At 31.0% G+C, this 21,864-nt stretch overlaps 1 protein-coding gene across 1 annotated transcript; it reads right to left on the reverse strand.

The window, feature by feature from the left end:
* Positions 1-2,646: 2,646 nt before the first annotated feature.
* Positions 2,647-10,592, reverse strand: Pak3 (p21 (RAC1) activated kinase 3). The gene is made up of 2 exons (XM_068777848.1): positions 9,748-10,592; positions 2,647-6,680 (listed from the first exon to the last, which is right to left on the reverse strand). The coding sequence occupies exons 1-2, from the start codon at positions 10,436-10,438 to the stop codon at positions 5,887-5,889; spliced, it is 1,485 nt and encodes a 494-aa protein (XP_068633949.1). The 5' UTR covers positions 10,439-10,592; the 3' UTR covers positions 2,647-5,886.
* Positions 10,593-21,864: the final 11,272 nt, after the last annotated feature.

Consider the following 21,864-nt stretch of genomic DNA (forward strand, 5'->3'; position numbering starts at 1 on the left):
TTTTTATTTGATCTATTGTGGCACTATGAATTATGACGTTTTATATACAGCATGATTGGTTGTAGGTGTAAAGTTTTAAGGGAGTGAATGTTTTCTCGTTTTCATTTTTGTCACAGCGAAAACACGATCACTGTGCTATATATATATATATATTACAAACTATTTAGCGGCCCATGGTAGCCATCAGATTATGGCTCCATAACTGCCCTCGACCACCGGTACATTGCTTTTACCAGTAACCATGCCTAACCTTCATCGCAGTCACCACACACACATTTACCATTTTAGTTTAATACACGCTTTCACACAACGGCGACGTATGTTTATAATGGATTAAATATAGGTATAAGATAATTTCTTTTGACTATGTAGGTATGTGCTTAAAAAATATATAATGCGTTATTTGAAAGTAAAGAAACGACATTTGAAGTTAATTATTTAAATTGTCGATTCTTTTTAAAGGTTTATTCTGTAATATTTTACATTATCACTAACATCTCAATTACCAACTGCTTTACCGTTCGCAATGGACGCCATTATAATAAACAGTGCCATCTATGAAGTGTCAAGTTTAAACAGCCACTGTTTTTAAGAAACTAGTTTCTTTACATATAATAGAAAAACAGCTAATATTTTCTGGTTCTTTAATAAATTAGCGGACTGTATGACGAGTAAGTATGAAAATCCCTACATAGTTTAACGATAGAAGACTTCACTAACCTTTCGATAAGTCACCCCGAAAGGGTGGTAGACCAAAACGGACAGCGGCAAAACGGGCAAATATATTTCCACATGTCTCGAAAGAAAAAAACACTGAGAGCACGGCTTCTCATGAATAGTATTTATCTTGAAACGAAACGTTCGTAACGATGCGATGGCGCCTGAGCTGAATGATGACTGTCCACCAATCCGAAACGACGGTTTTAGAACAAAAAAAAATAAAAATATTTTCCTACCCACCAAACATTCGATATATGGAGGATGAGGGTCATTGGACAGGACATAGAGCCCCACGAATAGATGGTCACTGGGTTATGTAGTGGTGAACACGGCAAGCTCAGCGTGGAACATCCAAAAGATGGATAAACGAAGAAGAGGATCGTTGAAATACGATGGATGTGGCCAACCGGTGCTAAAATGGATGGTCTATGGGAAAGCCTATGCCCCACAGATGTCTTATGACTGAAAATGATGATGAAGAAACAAGGAGTTTATATATATAAGTAATAAAACACATGTTCTTTTACAAAAATAATTTAATAGGCAAATCTCTAATAGGTAATAAAACGTTCAAAAAGTGTCATTGGTTTATACAAACTTACATTAAGAGCGGCTTATGTATACAATGTTACGTTTGATACGGTATCGCAAATTTTCGTTGTGCTGTTGATACTGCTTGCATTTATACCTTAACCTTATAGTGTAACTAATATATTTATCAAATGCAGGCACTCTCGGCGTGGAGGTACGAAGCTCGTAACTCCAGAAAAGTCCAACAGTAAAAATCAACTCCGAAAGCTATCTTACATTATTTAAATATGACTACCGATACAACGAATACAAAATAATACGTTATTGATTTATTTAATACTAAATTTTCAAAATTCAGGCATCTCGCGCAACACATTCTAATATGTCCTAGTTTAAAATTGGACGTACGTAAGAGTAATATTTTTTATCTGTATACGCAATGGTTACTAATGGATTCAAACATTTGGCACTCGAAGCAAAACTTTGAAAATTAACTATGTATTTATTGCGTAGCTCTATACTATAGCTTGATTAAATTTGCACTTTTTTTAATACCAATTAATTAGTATTTCAAACCAAATTTAACCAATTTGTACCACGCAATAGTTTTTTTTTTCATTTAGTACCTTTTTTAATTTGCGTTCATAAATTTTACAGACAATTTTATTATTCCACAAAAATTTTGGACATAATTTAAAGTATTTTTAATATAGTATAATTCTTCTCAAAAGTATTGTTCTTTTTTTTCATTTATTTTATTGTAACATTTGCTAACCAATACATTTAATTTAAATAAGCTTATTGCATAAACATATTCTGATCGACGACAATTACCTATTCTTCCGCTTCTGAGCATATTTTGGCAAAAGAGAAAAAAAAACAAGAATTTCACAAAAAAAATTAAATCATTTCTGACTTCCTGAACATGTCCACATCTTACGACGTCATTTTACGTCAACTTGAGCAGAGTGCATTTATAAGGACTTTTTACCATATCGTAGTTAAAATCATGGCAAAAAGATGGTATATATTATTAATTTTGTCCATATTAGAACTATATTTTTCGCCACATAGAGATTAGTGATAACGAGCTAAGGATGTGTTTACACATGGAAAAAATGTCAATATGACTTTGCACCTAAATGTCGCGTTCTCCCGTAATTTGTTTACCTTACGACTTGTTTATCAATTAACTTTTATTTAACCTGACTTTAACCTCTCATGATTCATAGCATAGATACAATAATTGAAAATTAAGATAAATAATATATAATAATTTGTTAGTGAATTACCAATTTCATCATAATATATATATATATATATATATATACACATATATATATATATATATACATATATATATATATTTGCATTTTTAGAAAAAGTATCGTCGTTTATATAAACGCGTCTTTTTTCTTAACAAATATTGTCGCCTACTAGAATAAGAAGGGTGAATATAGTATAGAATTTGATGACGACACTTAAAACAGATAAAAAATAATTATCATAAATCGCTCTTGAAGGTTTTAAAATATTGTCTGTGATCATTTCCGATACACTTAAAGAGGTTCGTATATTCTCATGACCTTAGTCGTGAACCAGCATAAAAACAAATGTTTATATAGAAAAACTCAAAGTCAATTCCCATGATGCCATGCATAAAGAATTGCATTTTTTATCCTTAACTTAAGAAGATAGATAAAAAAAAGTAAAACTTGGTCAAAAATAAGCCAGATTACAGTCTTATAATAACCTAAAGCTAGAAGTTTAAAACAGCGAAATAACCTACAAGTCCTACGCGATAGTAAAAGTATATAAAAATAAATAATTGGTCGGTTATCTTTACCGGAATGTGTGAAACTGATTGTGTGGTTAGAAACATAACTGAAGCTAAGACAGACAAAAGTCAAGCAAGAGCAAGCCATTATCACCAAAGTTTCTGTCAAAAAAATACTTTATCAAAATATTTGTATTGTACAAAAATACATATCTGATGAAACGGTATAGAAATGCCACTTAATCACTTAATAGACTAGCTAAGAATACATTTATATGTACATACATTTTTGGTACAATATTTAAAACAAAAAAAACGCATTGATCTTATATGCAATGAAAGGTTATTCAAACAAATAATGCTAACATAAGTTATAATGGATTATGATTGGTTAAAGGTGTTAAAGCTTTAAGAGTGAATTCATAGCCTTTGAAGCTATCTCATTTTAGCCTTACTCCCTTATGATCACTCTGAAATATTTTACATTAATTCATTTGTTCTATTGAAATGCGACTGACCTATATAACTTTTGGCAGTACAGTCTGCACAGACAGGGAATTATTAAACGCTTTTTTTCTATATTATTATTATGTTATATATTATTACTCAAACAATTCACACTGTATACATTCTTAAGGAGAATATACTGTTTGTAATGGCTGAATTGTTAGATTTTTATATGATATTAATCGGATAAATATACATTTAATATTTATCAAAAAATGTACAGTTGGCTTAATATGGAATGCACTTTTGTAATGGAAAATTCCAGATATGTAAATGAGTAAGTTGGTAAATTAAACATGTTTGTGCGCATGTAAGGCCATTGGAAGTTTTGTTATGAATATATTTGTTAGTATCAAATTGAATCTTCCATAATTTCTTAGCTTTCATTTAAGTATATATGCATCTGAAAAATAATTTATAGTTATTGCATATGAAACTCATATGTACATCTTGATCTTTTTGCTACAAAGTCACATTCAATTAACTCACATAGTTACCAGTATCACATTGGATCTAAACATAATGTAACACCACATAGACAACAGTGTACAATTTTAGAAATAAATATTGTAATTTTTTTCATAATTAAATAGACAATTAATATAAAAACATTCAAGTAATTAATTAAAATGGTTAACTAAACATGAATTTAAAAATAATATAATTTCCAAACATTTGTAATATTTAATTAAATATTTCAAACAGAGTCTTGGGCCAAGGTTAGATATGCAACTGTATTCATTCACTAAGTGTTGACCATGAAAATGGCGGACACAATAATAACCATCAAATGACCCAACAGGTGCCTTGCGACGGAGACAATTATCTTGTTAAACTGTCATCTGAAGAATAAAACTTGAGGTTTTGGTACAAACTTACGCAATTCAGCAATTTACTTGTAGCAAATTACTGAATCCAAAACAAACAAAATGCTCAATTATTTTGGAACAAATTTTGGGAAACTGTCTACAATTTATATTTATGTATGTACAGGTTCATTGGTCTTAGATGTAAAAAAATTAAAGGAATTAATGTAAAGCGCATTTGTAAGCGAAACATTTTATACTTCTAGCTTCTCACTTAACTATGTAACTTCACTGGAATGCAATAGGTAAATAACTCTTGGCAGTACAAGGTCTTCATGAACAGAATGACATGTAAATATATAAACAACAATTAATTTTAACATGTTGATACATTATTATTTCTGAAACCATTTAATTTTAGATAGGGTGTACCTTACATTATTTGGTAGCTAATGACTTATATTCACCCTGTTGAAGCTTTTACACCTATAAATAATCATCTTGTTTGTATGAATACAGACAATGGATGAACACTGCGCTCAATCTATGGTTGTGGTTTTTTATTGTATATCAAATAGAAATGGAACCATTTGAAACATATTATGGTAGTTTAATTTTATAACTTGAGATATGATATCAATTACACAAAACAAAAATATTGGTAAAGAAACATAAAAGGAAATATTGGTTTGGGAATGCAAAGAAATATTTGTAGTTATAACCTTTCAAAAGCATGTCTATCATAATTTTGGACAGAGTACAAAAACTCTTAAGTAACTAATTTTAGAATATGTATAACAAGCACTACACCTAATTTATAATAAATTCAAACCTATACAATAATTATGGCATTTAATTGTACATAACACAATTTCGTGTTATTCCAATACCATTGTGGAAGTAGTGTAATGTGATGTGTAAAATATTCATATCAAAAGCTGATACCATATCATGTTTAAAGATAACGCTGAATTCAACAGAGCATACTCTGTGGCACAAACAAAATCTCTTACACATAATTAGACTAGTGAACATATTAAACCAATTAAACATTAATTGTATAACTCATACAAAATATCATTTCTATTTAAATTTGTGTTGCATAGTGACAACACTTTTAAATATGTTGCTATTAAACATTATTCATCAAATCACTGTTTTATCAATTGCTGGTCGATTTTGCTTCTAAACAATTCATTGATTGTAAATTTCTATAAAAAAAATATTTACATAAATCTTAGATATCAATTTATTTTCTGTTCCAAAGCAGTCTTTTGGTTTGGGTGACCAGAAAAATTAATAAAAATATTAGCCTTTCCTTGGCACTAAATTTTTACATGGACAGACATTTTGTTCACAAGCATTCAACCATCCGCAGCATTGTGTTGTCATAACTGCTTAACCTAATCATTTTTGCCTTTATAAAGGTTGAATTGTTATTGCAGAATGAATATTGATGTTATAATAAGTTTAACAGCAGATGAACACAAAATGATGACTTAGAGATAAAAGTGATGAAGAAAATGTAATTACCCACTGGTCCCTTCAATCATAACTCTTGTGAAGGATTCTTTGCGCGGCTTTAATAAGCGGAGTTAGAGTCTTTAACTCCATCGCACACTCGAGGAAAGGATGGGCGAGCAGTTCATCTGCAGTTGCTCTCAAATCCACATCAACTTGAAGGCACTTGTCCAAAAAGTCTTGAAAAGCTGGCGACAGTGACTCCCATCGAGGAATCTTTGGTCGTCCAACCGCCGCTATCAAATACAGAGCACGAAGTGGGGTTTCTTTCATATAAGGTGGTTCACCTTCAATCATTTCAATGGCCATAATTCCTAATGACCACACATCAACCTTTTTACCATACTGTTTTCTTGTAACTACCTCTGGTGCCATCCAATAAGGAGTACCAACCATAGTCTGTCTCTTTTCATCACCAACAATGTTAGCACAGAATCCAAAATCAGTCACTTTAACAGTGCCATCCATACCAAGTAATACATTATCAGATTTAATGTCTCTGTGTATGGTTCCTTTTGAATGTAAGAAAGCAACAGCTTGAAGTGTTTCTCGGCACACAGCTGCTATTTGTCCTTCTTTCATAACTACTTCAGTGACAACATCAGTGAGTGAGCCACCATCCAATAACTCCATTGCAACCCAAAGATGGTCATAGCTTAAAAATGCATCAAGGAAGTTTACTAGATTTTTATGATGAAATCCTTTAAGAACATTAATTTCATTGAGTATGAGATCTTTTTTGGTTTGTTTTGTTAAATCAATATCTTTGATGGCCACTCTGGAATTGTCTTTGCTGTCTATAGCAATGAACACAACACCTGTGGAAATAATACAACATACCTTTAATAAAACATATTAATACATGTTTGACATATATTAGGTGGACTGGAAAGTAATATTGCTTTCCTAAGTTAAATTCACAGAACTAAATTTTTAACCAGCTTTTATTTCTAAAACAATATATTCACCTTTGTTATCAATAACCTTTTGCCATCTAGTATACAAATTTTCAATGCTGTAAAAATAAATCTGTTTTTCTGTAACATATGTCAACAGAAACAACATTACTTTCTGGGTGCCCTAATACATTTTAACTTTGAATGAAAACATATCCACTTACTACACCTCAATTTTAAAGATTGAACCGCCCATGTAATTAGTTGGAACTACCAATGAAATTAAAATTACTTAAGAAAGTTCTTTAATGGGATTATGTACTATAAAAGATTGCACCAATCTCATTCTAAACAGTTGCACTTAAAAATGGCTCACTACAGCTTTATATTGGATGAGTCAATTAATTCAATTATTCTCATTCAAGAATACAGGATGTCTTCAAATCAGATGACACCAATTAATACCACTGCTCTGTCAAATATACATATATGAACACTGATCTTACATTTTTGTGAACTATATATTATTAAGTGATTTCAGAAAATTGCTAACTCACATAGAATTTTATCATATTAAAATTATTAGATTCATAGAACACTTAAGATACATGCTTTGTCATTAAGTAGCAGATAATTTCAATTAGCCAGATAGCCAGTATGTCCAGATAAAATCTGGAATATTTGCAGGTGACTTGAAAAGTTGTGAGCAAATATCTTTGAGATCATATTCAATATGTTTGATTGAACAAAATTCACTTGTCGTTTGACACCAATTTTCATGCTGCGCTCTATAAAGCCATTGATAGTAAAAAGCATAGCATAATGTAGATTATTACAAGTTAAGAAGCTAACAAAATTTATTATGTACTACCACTTTGAATTATAGTTTTTGCAGCTTAGGAAATAATGACACTAAAATTGATATTTTCGTTTCAAAATTTGATTTCAATTTAGATTAATGTATATCTATACTGCATACCAATTGTAGTCTGGTCTGTACTAGTGTATCGAGAGGTATTCTTTGAGTGACAAAATGTTAACTAAATTCCACATTTTAATTAAAAAAAGTCAACTATAGCTGTCCCATAAAAGATGATTAAAATAATTTTAAAATAAGTAACTATATAGTGTATCCTGAGAAAACAAAAATAATCATGAAGATGTAGTTTATGTTCAAAATATTTCTTATGGGTATATTTATGTACCAAGATCATCTACTATTGGTCTGATGAAGAGATGTTTAATGATCTTCAGTGGGAGCCCATTTATGATATCAAAAGAGAAAAAGAAGGAATAACAAATACAGTGGTCTTCTCTTTTTAAACTAATAAAGAAGGTCAATACAAAAGTAGGTTAAGTATCCTATTATTGTCTCTCACATGTCAAACATTAATCTCAAATGTTTTTGTCAAGTCATTACTGTCATCAAAATTGTAAGGAAACGGTACAAGCCCATCTATCTATCAAGTGTTAAAATCTATTCAAACATTTCTACTATTTGAAAAAAATATTCAGATAAATTTTACATAGACTAACACAAGTCCATTTTGCGACAAATCACATATCTTTCCAATTTTTGTCTAAGAATATGTTGGTTTTCTCACAATGTTATAGTTAGTAGTTTGAACATGGTGCTAATCCATACAAATAAAAGAAATTAGAGTGTCTGCTGGTAATATTAAAATAACTGCTTTTTACTGCATGCATTTGAATATATATGGCACATATACCAAAATAACATTTTTTTTTTAAATTCTGTCTGTCTGTTTGTTCCGGCTAATTTCTGAAATGGCTGGGCCAATTTTGACAGAACTTATACTGGCTGGCAGCTGAAGCTATATTTTAGAAAAATTCTAATAACATCATGTCACCCACAAAAATCAGTGCCAGGCATACAAAACAAGCTGGGGGCAACTAGTGTTACAATATACAACACATGAAGTGTATAGCTAATGGGAATTTATGTTGTAATTTTCAGCCAATAGATTACCACTATCTTTATATGTAGGAAATACATTTATTAATAATAATTATACAACTTTCCTTGCTTTTCATTATATAACTCATAATGTTTTCAATAAATAAATCATGGTTCTATTTATCCCATATGTAAAGAAATTAGTTTCATTTCTCTCCTCAAAGGTAACTGGTACCTTTAATCAGACAAAATTCTTATATTGTTTGAGCAAACAATGCTCATTAATTCTTCATTCTAATTTCTTCATCCAAAGGTATCAAAAGGACCACCTCTTGTATCTCTATATATATTTTTTCTTTAGTTATTATATAACTAAAATTCAATATAGACATTTTTAACAAAAATACTACTAGGGTGTGACATTTGCTAAGCTCCTTTTTCTCAAAAAGTAACTTGACTTGAGTCAGTGATAGTAGAATATTAATATATTAATTTTGAATTAAATAATTGATTAATTTTACTTATAATTTTTATGGAATAATAGCTGTGCCAGCAACTTCATCCATGCAGAATTTAAGAAAAAAAATTAATTTAGGTTTTTTTATCTAAGAATTTTTCTAAAATAAAAGTAGCCTTAGTTACTCTCTATTACATCACCTACTTGCTAATATAAGTCCCATCAGTTCAGTTATTTCAGAGATTAGCCAGAAAGAATAGCTAGACAAACAAACGAAAATTAAAAAATGTAGTTTTGAATATGTACCATATATATATAAATATATAAATTCATTCAAATTATATATATATATATATATATATATAAATTCATGTAAATGCAATAAAAAGCAGTTATTTTATATTGCAAACAGACACTCCAATTTCTTTTATTTGTTTAGATATATGTAAAAACTTATGAACAGCTATTACTTTATATAAATGGTTCTATGCTTTATTAGAAGACATTATTTCTTTAGTCTCTCTTATTGGATAGTTTGACCAAAGAGAAATATGTATAAGCTAATAATCTCTTAGTTATCAATATTAGACATAAATTATTAATTTGGATATTACCTGAAGCACCAGCACCTAGTTGCTTGATCCTCTCAAATCTTACATAAGGATCATCTTTATTGCAAATCCTTTTCAACTCTGCATACACTTCTTCATCGGTGAGTGCAGCATTCATCATCTCTTTCTTCCTCAAAATTGGGCTTTCCTCAGACTCATTTCCAATTAATGTCAAATCCTGAACAACAGCTGATAAGTCTAACATTACATCTTTCTTCTTCATGCTGTGTTTATTAGGTGCAGCAGGCATTGTTTGTCTTTGGCTGTGCTTGTCATTTGGTGCAACATCTTCTTCACTGCTCTGGCCGATGGACAAATCCGAGTCTTGACTTTGGTGGGCGTTTTTTTTATCTAACAATTTCTCTATCTCTAAATCCTCTTCGGTGATCGCTTCTTCTGTCACAAAGGGTTTGAATGGTTCGTCTAGCGCTTTTTCCTTCTTGATCGTGTACATGTGGAACTTGACGGCCTGGATGGCCGCGTCAGGGTTCTCATTTTGTTCGGCTGGTGTAATTTGGGTATTTAATAGTCTTAACCATGAAGCTGGCAGGCCTTCCAACATGCCTGTTTCCGAATTTTTACTTACATGGATGTGTTGCTGGACGTTTGTCGGCATTCCGATTTCAGTCACCCTTTCATCCTTGTTATGCTGCTTTTTATAAAACAGCTTCCTCAACACACCGCGGCCAGACATTGTTACTTTTTATTGTACTTCACAATCAATTAAGCCATCGCACTACACTAATTTCGTGAATGGAAAACTACATTTCACGCATCGGAATATTAAAATTAAATCTAATTAAGTATCGTCGAGATAGGAGTGGCTAATCGCGGACGGACATACTTTTGTAGGCAGAAGACAGACTTTATCACCTGTCAAAATTATACCAGAAAAAAAATGTATTTCGTTACACGCTGTTAGTCCAAACGCATATATGTTATGAGTTATTATGAAATATAATAACGCATTACAAAAACAAGTTATATTGGAATTATTAAAAAACATCTTCTTTACTGCTATAAAAACGAATTATTGCTTAGTTTTGATAAAAAAAGATAAAACATTTGCATCAAAACCTTAGCTGTTATTTGTTCTGAAACGAATAGGAACGAGAACGCAAATCTTTTTTGTGCGACTGCGTGCTTGTTGATAAAACGGAATTTTGGATGATTCATTCGATGCACGTCACGAAATGTAATAAAAATAAATAACATTACGTGAAAAATATTTTGACAATGAATGTGTTGCATTTTATTTACAATAGATACTCCGTTTTTAAAATTAGATATCGACTGATATCTACATTGAAGATAAAAGATAACCAGATGGTATCAACTTGTAAATTATAATATTCAGCTGTACTAGGTCACGCATCCATCCAATATCTTACGTCAATCGTTTAAATGTCATTAAAAGCAATACCTTTTTTGTATCTTGGTTATTGGAATAGGTCTAAAGTGTTTAAAAAGGATAAATGTATCACTCATTTACTGTCAATTAATATGGTTCATCCAATCCAAATATCGATGGTTTTAGAAATAATAAATAAAGTAATGATAGTATAGTAAAAAAAAGCGTTTTCAAAGTTCGAATTATTACATATTAAAGTTAATTATTGTTGACTGTTTCTGCAGATTGTACTGTCAGGAGTTTCATGCTTTTCGCATTCCAATAGAAAGTGTTAATTTAACTTATTTTAGTGTCAATCACTTTATAAAATCAAGCAATAAACATGGATAGGAATACCTACATATTAATGTAAACTTTTGTAAAATACATATAAATTATCGAAACATTTTGCGGAATTACTTTAAAGATATGAAAAATTAAATGCTGATTTTTATTAATTTTTTTTGGCGGAGTGTGTTGAATTGAGACGACGAGTAGAGCGTTCATCCGACGGCAAATGATGTGTAGCTTAAGTGTTTTGAATTACAAAATTTTATGAACGCACTAATCTTAGACCTAAGATCGTATGTGTAATAAATTAATAAAATTAGATGCAGGCCTTTAAGACGGAAATACAGCAATTCTTGTGCATTATTACATGGAGACAGAAATAGAAATAGACGCTACAATGGTGTCCGCCCGTGTAGATGACCTCTCGTAAAAGCGCCCTATTATAATACAGATGTAAAACCCAAATAAAAGTCAATGCTTACTTAATTCTTCCATTCCGAATGCTACAATGCTTACTTTCCGTACCTGGCAGAGGTCTATGTATAAATGCATTAAATGTACGTTGTATCATGTCTTGACTTTTAGAAAGTGTTGAGCATAGTCTATTCTAAAGGTTATATATTAGTTTCACTATTATTAATTACAAAGAAATATATATTTAAACATTACGCCGAGTTTTGGGAAAAAAATATTAAGTTTTACCACGAAATACTTTTATTTTTTATCATCATGTTAAGAGTCAAAAGAGGCCCACTGCAAATCAGGCTTTTCCCGAAAATCGCCACAATTCCGAGGCGTTCATTTGCAGCGATTATAAAAATAGTGTCCACGTATTGTTATGATAAAAATAAGAAAAGGACCAATATTTAGCCACTTCCGCACATGCAGTGGTAGTCGTGCAATGAAATGCACCACCCGCCAGCCCGCTGATAAATGCGTATGCGGCAAACAATGTGAATCACACAACCGCCACCACCAAATTACTCAACACGTGTTTCACCCCTCCACGGGGCATCTTCAGGAGTTATTATACACCGATTAGTGCCAAACACAGAGTCAATAATAATAATCTCGCATTTATCAGCGGGCTGGCGGGCGGTGCATTTCATTGCACGACTACCACTGCATGTGCAGAAGTGGCTAAATATTAGTCCTTTTCTTACTTAGGATGGACTTACGCGAGGTAACGCCTGATTCCATTAAATGATAAAAATAATCGACGTTGTTTTGTGTAATGTTTTCTCAAGGCTTAACCACAATAATTATTTGTCAGTATTTGTTTTTGTTACCTCGTTTAAAAAAAAAACAATTACAATTCCTTGTCAATTTATTAATTTTAAGCAATAAACGTTTATGCATTTGAAAAAAAAAATGATAACCGACAGTCTGTACATGATGTCGTTCTTCATTCATATATTTTGTTATTCTTCTTTTATACACTTGTATATGTTATTGTGAGCTAAAGTGCTATACATCCGCCATTTTACTTTTTACAGCCTGGGCAAATGTATACACATACTACAAATTATTTCAATATCCTATAAAAAATATCATAAGAACCGTTTTCATTGTTATAGTGCTAAAATGATAGTTACTCAAACGCAATGATCGAAAAAGACTCATTGATAAAATAAGTAACTGACTGAAATGGCTAAATTGAATCATTACAGAAAAAAATGTATTGACTCCGTTTGCGATTCATGAAACAAATTTAAAATAAAATAACAGATACGTCGTGGGTTGCGGCCTCCGCAGCCGATGGTTTCTTTTTCCGTATAGATTTGTGTTTTTTTTTATATCGCTTACAATGCTACCAAATGACATTTTCAAGTTGTGCTGGTTAGAGGTTGAAGGTTGCAAAGGGCACTTAGCCTAAAACCTCTGCTAAGGTAGCTAAGCCCGCAGGCTTTTATGAAATCTAAACTCAGGCCGCTACATAGTACAGTTTCACCGCATTAGAAGATCGTACGATTTCCTAATAATTGAAGTAGATACAATGATTGTTGTGTGAAGTAGTCTCTATAGCTTTTCCAGGCGAAATGTTCGGATGAAGCTAGTGCTGTCAGGCCGAGGTTCTTACAGCTTCCGCGGAATTGAGCTTGCGGAACAGACCCCGCTCAGGCTATATTAAGCAAAAATAGTGGTATTTAGGATATTTTACAAAATAAATATAAAAATTATAATCCAAAAAAATATATTTTTGGTTTCATAGGTATAATTTTTTCAGGTTTACTTTGTAGTATGTTTATACTACAAGGTAAACCTGATTGATCCTGAATATTTAGACCAATAATATAAATATACAACCTCCGTGTAGTCGTATGTAACAGTTACACTGTATAACTTTCGAATCATCGAATTGCGGAACAAATTTAGATTTAAATTTGCTTATACACAGAATGCTCCAATAAGCTAAGTCGATACGTAAATATCTTGACGTTTTTTTACAGTTCAGTGATTTCTTTGGGAAAAAATGAAATGAAATAGAATTTCAGAAGCTCATTTTGGCTACACTTAAAAATTTGAAGTTTAGTAGAACTGTATGAAGTATTGCTACGGTTTGGGATACGGCCTCTATCTCTGACCACTCTTGCACTGGATCAATCAAATTCCAACAATAAAAGAAATATTTATTCTTTTGAATAGACTATGCCAAAACATTAATTTAACAAATATCTATATTTATATTTTTACATTGAATACTACCAGGTTCGGAATGTTAATATCGAGAAGAATCTGTCAATAAAATCGATAGTTTCTTGCAACGCTAATTTTATTTTTTTTTCTTCTTGTTATAAATCATCTACTAATCACGTGAAAATCAGCATTATATGACCCAGGTAAGTTTATTTTATATACAATCTTTTATACAATAATATTGATCAATCTTGCTTTGACTTCTCAATTTTTTCGAGGAAAAATATATCTGAGTGTGGTATATATACCTTAACCCAAAAACGATAAATCACCTTCATGTAAACGAAAATTTAACGTTAAAAGTTTTTTTTTTTTTCAAATTATACTATATATATAATTATTACTTTTTGTAATGGTCGCTGTTTTTATTGTTTTTATAGTTACTTCACAAACTATAAGCAAAAAAAAAGAGCAAAAGAAAGAGGTTTTCTGTGTTCTTACTACTAAATACATATTGACAGATATGCGAATAAGTAGTTGGTTACACGCTCAATTTAATTGGTTCTAATATCACATCACTTCAAAACCGCAACTGCATTGACGCGTGATGAGTTAAGTGGAAAATATAATCGTAAACGATTTCGTAACGCATTTTTATGTGATTGACGTTAGGCTGTTAGCTGATTTAGGCTCTGTGCAGCTTTATCGAAATTGAGTTTGTGGAAACAGAGGTCCGTGAACTAAAACTTTGAATGACGTTCGCAAGATGAGAGACTATACCCATGTAGGTGTCTAGTGTGGTGAATGGAGGGTTAAGTAGATATGCAAAGCAAGGACTACTCAGTGGTCGCAGGAGGCACAGGCCTCTCCTATTCACCCTTGTTTAAACGCGAGTGATTAATATATTTACAAAATAATGTCTGTAATGTTAGCTATTTAAGTTACAATACTATACACTTGGTAAATTATTTACATTTCACTTGTTCTGTATTATAGTAACTAAAGTACAGTAACCGGCGATAAATATTGCACATCGACTTTTGGAAAGAGACAATCAGCTAATTTCGGCTACGTAGAGCGTTATCTCTGTCGCACGAAATACAATCAGTCCGGTATCTATAAGGAGCTGTTACAACAGGTCGGTACTATGGGGAGGACATCTCAGTAGATGATTGCTCGAGGAGCGAAGTGTTTTTTCATATGTAATATTCTATGTGATTGTATTTATTTATTAAAAATACATTTTATGTTACACGGCGAACTTAATACCGAAGGCATTCTCTACCATTTAACCGTCAGGCGGTGCAGAAATAAAGTAATAAAAGTAGGTGAAACAAGTCAATATGATAAAGACAAAAATAAAATAAAAAATAATCACATTAAAACATCTTATATTAATATATTAATGGCTGCTACTAACTATAATTATAAATAAATATACCATAATATATGTATTTAAATATCTACATGTACCATTTATATAAATATAATTAAAAAATCTATAAATCATAATGATTCCATTAACTTGTCAAGCAACAGTATACAAACCTTCGCTTTAGATGCGCAACCATTCCTGATCATCCTAATATCGAAGGGGAGCGTGTTCCAGTGTGTAGTATAATTATATTTAAAAAAAATTTATATCGTTCTGTATGTTTCGCAAAACTTCTTTTATATTACTGTACTATTTATTTTCAATACATATTTCGTACTTTTGTCAAAAGAAATATACCTTTATGCGTTCCCTTTGAATAAGTATTTATTTTGGACTCGCGAAAAAGTGGTTAGCAACCCTTGCTATATATTGTTACGTACTGTGGGTTCTGACTCGAAATGAAACACCACTGGTTCATAATGAGTCCTTTATTCACAAATCAGATAGTCACCCGACTTTAACACAAAATATACTTTTTCTTAATACAAATCGATCAAGAAATCACTGTCCAAATAACTTTCCAAATAGTCGCTTTATATCTTAATCTTGTAACTCGAAAAACATCGGCGTGGGGAGTACACTTATTTATACTACGGATAAGGTTCTAGTAAGTTTTTAATAGTACTCAGAATTTTCGAGAACTGTACACAAAAATTATAAATAACTTCAAGGTCACGCGTGTTCTTGATCCTAGGGTTCAGTGTTTATTGTTTAGTGGGTTCAGTAACTCGTGCTTTGCAACAATATTATACGAGTTGTGTGTATATCAGTACAAAAATTGGTATCAAAGAGAAAAGAAACAAATTGTTGGTCGACGAATTTGCATGTTCACTATTGCACAGTTCTCAAGAAACTTTGGCAACAAACATTGTCGTGCGAGAACAGGTATCTAGCGTGCGCCAGTTTCAATTTCCTCAAATGAAATGACTATGGACATATTGCCCGATTTAATTATTGTTTTTTTATTTAAAAGTGGCTACAGGTTGATAAAAATGTTATTTTATACTACATTATTGTTTACCTAACTACAAAATATTTTAAAATTTACTTTTATATATACATAGGAGTATCTCATAGATTTCCATGTTACTTTTTCAGACTATGTTATTATTTACAATAAACTAACAACAAAGTATTTTAAAGTTCACTCGTACACGGTCTCTTAGATTACCTAGTTGTTTTTTATATCACTTATATTCGAGTTTTAAAAAGCAACTTTAGATTTTCTACATATTTTACTCACATTAATGAATGAAGTAAATATATTCATGACTTAAAAATTCTAGCAATTTTATAATGGTTTACTTTTGATTTTCTAAATCTTATTTAAATCCTTGAAATATATTTATCCAAAAACCATACATGTACTTTTAAGTCGTCAATTATTTTAACATATATAAGTAGTAAGCTACCACGGGCTCGAAATGCTCTTCTGATAAGTAGAACAGGCAAGAAGCTTAATAGAGGATTTTTAAAAAAAAAATGAACAATGGTTCATCATATATAATACATCATAATATAATTGATTTTTTATAACATGTCGAATTGCGTTGATTATTGATTTTAGTATACGTAAGTATAGATAATATGCATAAAGTTGTGAGATTTTTCCTAGGGCCGATTAGTCTTGGAGTTAAAAACAATATGAATTCCGAAGTAGAAGTGTGTATATTCATTCCAGTTTCGCCCATATACCGATGTATATAAAGAAGTATATATTCTGTGGAATTGGTTCACACAAAGTATGCGATATCTTAAAATCTTGTATAGTTACTTTCACTGTTACAATATAAAATATAATTAATAATATGAATATGCAATATAAGTTTTAATATGGATCGAAAATAAAAGTCAAAATTTGAAAGTCTGTTTGGAATATAATTTAGTTTTTTTTGTAGAGGATTTAATAGCATTTTTTTTAAGCCAACTTCATTATGCCCCATAATGATTATGTTTTGAAAGCTGATGTAGCAAGGTTGCTAATTCAAATGACGAAATCCGCATAAAAACTAAAAGTCTGAAGTGACAGTAGGGGGGGGGGGGACATCGCTCGAGCAACTGATGGCCGTTGTAGTCAAAAGGTTCAAGAGTGGCGACCATCAGCCGGTAGACTCCTGGGTAGGCCTCAGACTAGACCGGTCATCGTGGCGATGTTTAGGAAATGCATATGCTTTGCACTGGGCATCTATCGCTTGATGTGGTGAAAGCACGGCTTGAGTGTTAAAAAGTTCAATTGAATCTAAGCTATAGTTTTTGGTTGGTGCCATTTTAAATATGAAGAGCAATAAGCATAATTTTTATCACGATTTACATTTTAATATAGAAATGCTAAAAATGCTATCCAAATCAGAAATATATCAGTCGATGACTATGGAATTATGTTGACAGTACGCCAGCTCTAATAGGTTTTGCAAAATTTTGATTCAACAATTTTGATGCCGGTGTATAATAATATATTGACATATCTTTTACCTTATTTTTACTCTGTGTTTAACTATAAGCGAACATAATTTAATAAAATACACGAATCATTTTTTTTCCTTAATTCGTTTGTGTAAAATATGCTGTTGGTGTCATCATATTTTCAGCAATAGGTCAACTCCTGAACATAAGCCTGCCTCTAAGATTAACAATAGGACTAGTAAAAAGCGGCCTGCATCCGGCGACTTCCGATTGTAACATGGTCGTCTCTCCACCATGTGTGCTTTAGATATGACCTCACAAACAAGTTTCCAGAGCATGGGTAGCAAAATTTTCTACTTACCATGACACCCCGATCGCCTGCCCACCTGTCAACCTTGGTGATGATGGTATATCCCCCCCCATAGGTATCTTTTGAGTAGGGCTATGGACTGAAACGACGACGAAAGTGTTACATTAAATGATAACTTTAATTCGTAGGTATTTACAATTAACATACATCAGTTTATGGCTTTAACCCTTTGGGGCACGCTGGTATTAAAAATATCTTACCTTTTTGATGCATAATAACGCATGGTCGGACATTTTTCGACCCACCTGGAAATATTGGAATAGTTGCGCGCTCATACATTTTTTTTTGAATTTTATTATTTTAAAGTAATTGGCAACACCATTAGCAATTGTTAAAAATATATTCGATTGCGCTGACAAGGTTTATGAAACCTAAAATTTAATAACAGAATTATTTTTTTTTAATTTTTTATGTCATTGTATGTCCTTATTAATAAGAATAACACATAAATTTTGAACGAAATAAAATTTCTGTGCAACATGGGTATTTTTATTTTCTAAAATTCCGTGCCTCAAAGGGTTAAACACAGTGTGAGGCATGTGATGGCTTTGCATTTTAATGATATCAGTTAATCTTGACGACCATTTTCGTTTTTGTACCGAAACACTCTCATGACATGTAATTTCATCGCCACTCAGAGACGTACGGGACTTTCGCAGAGACGATTCCGCGAACACACTCGTATTTTTTATTGCATTAACTTTTTGTATTTAATGTGTGTTTTATGTTAAATTCGTGTATATATATGTTAATATGCGGTTGTTGTTGTTTTGAACTTGTTTAGTCGTTCGAATTTTGTTTTTTAATTACATTTCTAGTTTCAAGCGACATCCAAAAAATATTTCTCTATGTAAACAAAAATGATTACAAAATGTTTTCCTGAGCGTAAAACTCGGAAACGGATTGACCATCTATTTTTTTTAACTCTCATAATCATACACGGAAGCATCGAATGGATAGAAATAAAAATACCGTGACGAAAATAGTAATAAAAAGTTTTTTTCTCACACAGAGTAAATTAAAGCAACTGCTAAACCTAAAAAAGCTGTCAAATGTTTTATGTCAACCAAAAAAGGATGTAATATATAAACCAAAAAATATTTTGTAGACCGTTAAGTAATACATTAAAAATATTATTACGCTATTAATAAAGTTTAATAGTCAACGAAATAATAAATAAACCAATGTAATAAATCGTTTTTAATTTGCTAAAATATTTTACATCAATAAATAAAACGTTCAATCTAAAATACGTATATTTATTGATTATTCTATTGGACTGTGACATGCCAATATCTTTTGACTTACTAAACCAGTTAGGACAGCTACATCAATTTATTGCACACATATACAAAAACAAAACATAACACGCAACACCCTCACATGACCATTCACACAAAAAATCGTGCGCGCTCGCTCTTCCTAATAACTAAGGAATGTTTATATGTCTCTTTATGATTAGTATAGTTTTTATGTTTATGTGTATCTATAGTCTGCAATAAACATATCATTATAATTTTAACTTGATACAAAAAAAATCTTATATCGAAGAAAGTGATGCAAAATGATTTTACATAAAAAATTATACTTAATATTCATTATATGTAATGATTTTATTTTTATTTAACTTTAAATTTTTTTAGCTTTAATTGCATCATATACCATATAATTTTAATCATTAAGTAATTTTTACTAGAAAAAAGGGCAATATATTCGTTTTAAATTCCTGACAGAAATAAAATAAGATAAATAGCGATGGATTGCATTATTTAATTAAATATTTAACATGAATCATTTCAAAGAATGCCAGAGAGGAGAGAATTAAAATAGTCAGTTTACCCAATTAGTAAAAATAGGCCAGAGAAGCTCAAATATTTCAATACTGAATGACGCGTTATTATGATTATGTAGATCGGCAGTAGGGCGGTGTTCCGCCCACTGAAACTCAGTCTCGGCGTCCACTCCGCGCGGTCCGCCTGTCGGTTCACGCGGCGGCAAACTAAAATAACTAACAAAATTAATACGATCATAACCAAAAAAACGCCATTTTTTGTCGCCATTTTGTTGTGTCAAATTCATATTTTTGCGTGAACGACGACTTACATGAGTCCTTCGAAATTTAAAACCGTGCGTTTCTGATTCAGTGCAACGTTAATTTGTGTACCGATTAAAGGATTAGCAAAGGATTCTTGTTAACAAGGTAACTGTAATGTATCTTATTTATCTAGTAAATAAATTAAAAAAAGTTAAACAAATGTCTTTTATAACCAGAAATTTATATAATTGAATGCATATATATATATTACTTTAACTTGCCGTGTGAAATGTCAGTTTTTTATATTAATGCTAATGTAAATTATTAACAATAATTAAATCTTCGATTATTCTTATGTAATAAAAATTATAACTGTGTGCTTTTTAGACAATACAACGATTCGCCTACATACATTTAGCAACCTTACATTCCAACCTAGTTACCACCAACGTTCTATGTACAACTGTTTTTAACATACAAATAGCAACATAAAAAATCGATTTTTTAATTTGGTTTTAATTGGATCAATTTTTTAATTTGAAAAAAGAATTCTGGAATACTAATCGTAAGGCTATTGTATTTATATTTTTAATTCATTTTCAATTTTCGAATATTCGGCCACGATTGCGTGCAGCTTATAAGAAACAATATAACTTACATTAACCAATTTTTTTATTTAATTGTCTATATATAATATTTATATATTATAGAAATATATATTATAGAAATATTTCAGTGATCGTTATAAACACATAAGGTTAGAGATAATACATCTTTTTTTTTTATATTTGATAAAAATGTTGATTGTTTTTTTTTTTGAACATACATTAAAATATTAACATGCTGCGCCCAAACCTGACGTGCTTTTACCGTCAGAAGTTTGCAACATGTAGGTAACAAAATTCCACCAAATTACTTTATGGCCTATAAAGAGAACTGTGAACTTTTTATTAATGTAGGCGGCACATGAAACGATTCTTGTTAAATTAACCAGATAATTTGACATTACCTTTCATTTCGTCGCGAAGAATATTTGTTTTATAAGCATGTTCGAAAATATTAAATTGGTGATTGTGTTTCTGGTGATATGGAGAAGTCAAACACAATTTCAGTTAACAGATATGATCTCAATAGTTTTTAAGGGTCGCTTTTATCACGTTTCTTACAAAGCAACTATATTCATGTAATATTTAATTATATTATTTTAATAAATAAAAATAAGTAAAAATGCACCTACTGCGCTGTAAACATTTTTAATTGCGCATCTCTCATCTAGGCTATTGCCTTCAGCGGTCTACCAGCTCCTGTCTCCAGCGTGAATGTCATTTGCCAATAACTAAAAATATTTTTGTATTGAATTGCTAAGAAGCGCATATAACACAGTAAATGCTTCGTATTGTTAATTTATGGTATTAAAATAAATATGGCTACCGGCTATTGTGTGCGATAATATGTCTGCCGGACTAATCCTCTTCCGTTTACGCGATGGCTTTTTTCATAGGTTAATAAACTCTTATGTAACAAACTATTTAAAGATGAAATGATTATCTTATTTACAA

Source organism: Battus philenor, unplaced genomic scaffold, assembly GCF_028537555.1.
Source record: "Battus philenor isolate CCGP_79_NKW_IND1 unplaced genomic scaffold, ilBatPhil1.0.hap1 SCAF_14, whole genome shotgun sequence".
Taxonomy (NCBI): Eukaryota; Metazoa; Arthropoda; class Insecta; order Lepidoptera; family Papilionidae; genus Battus; species Battus philenor.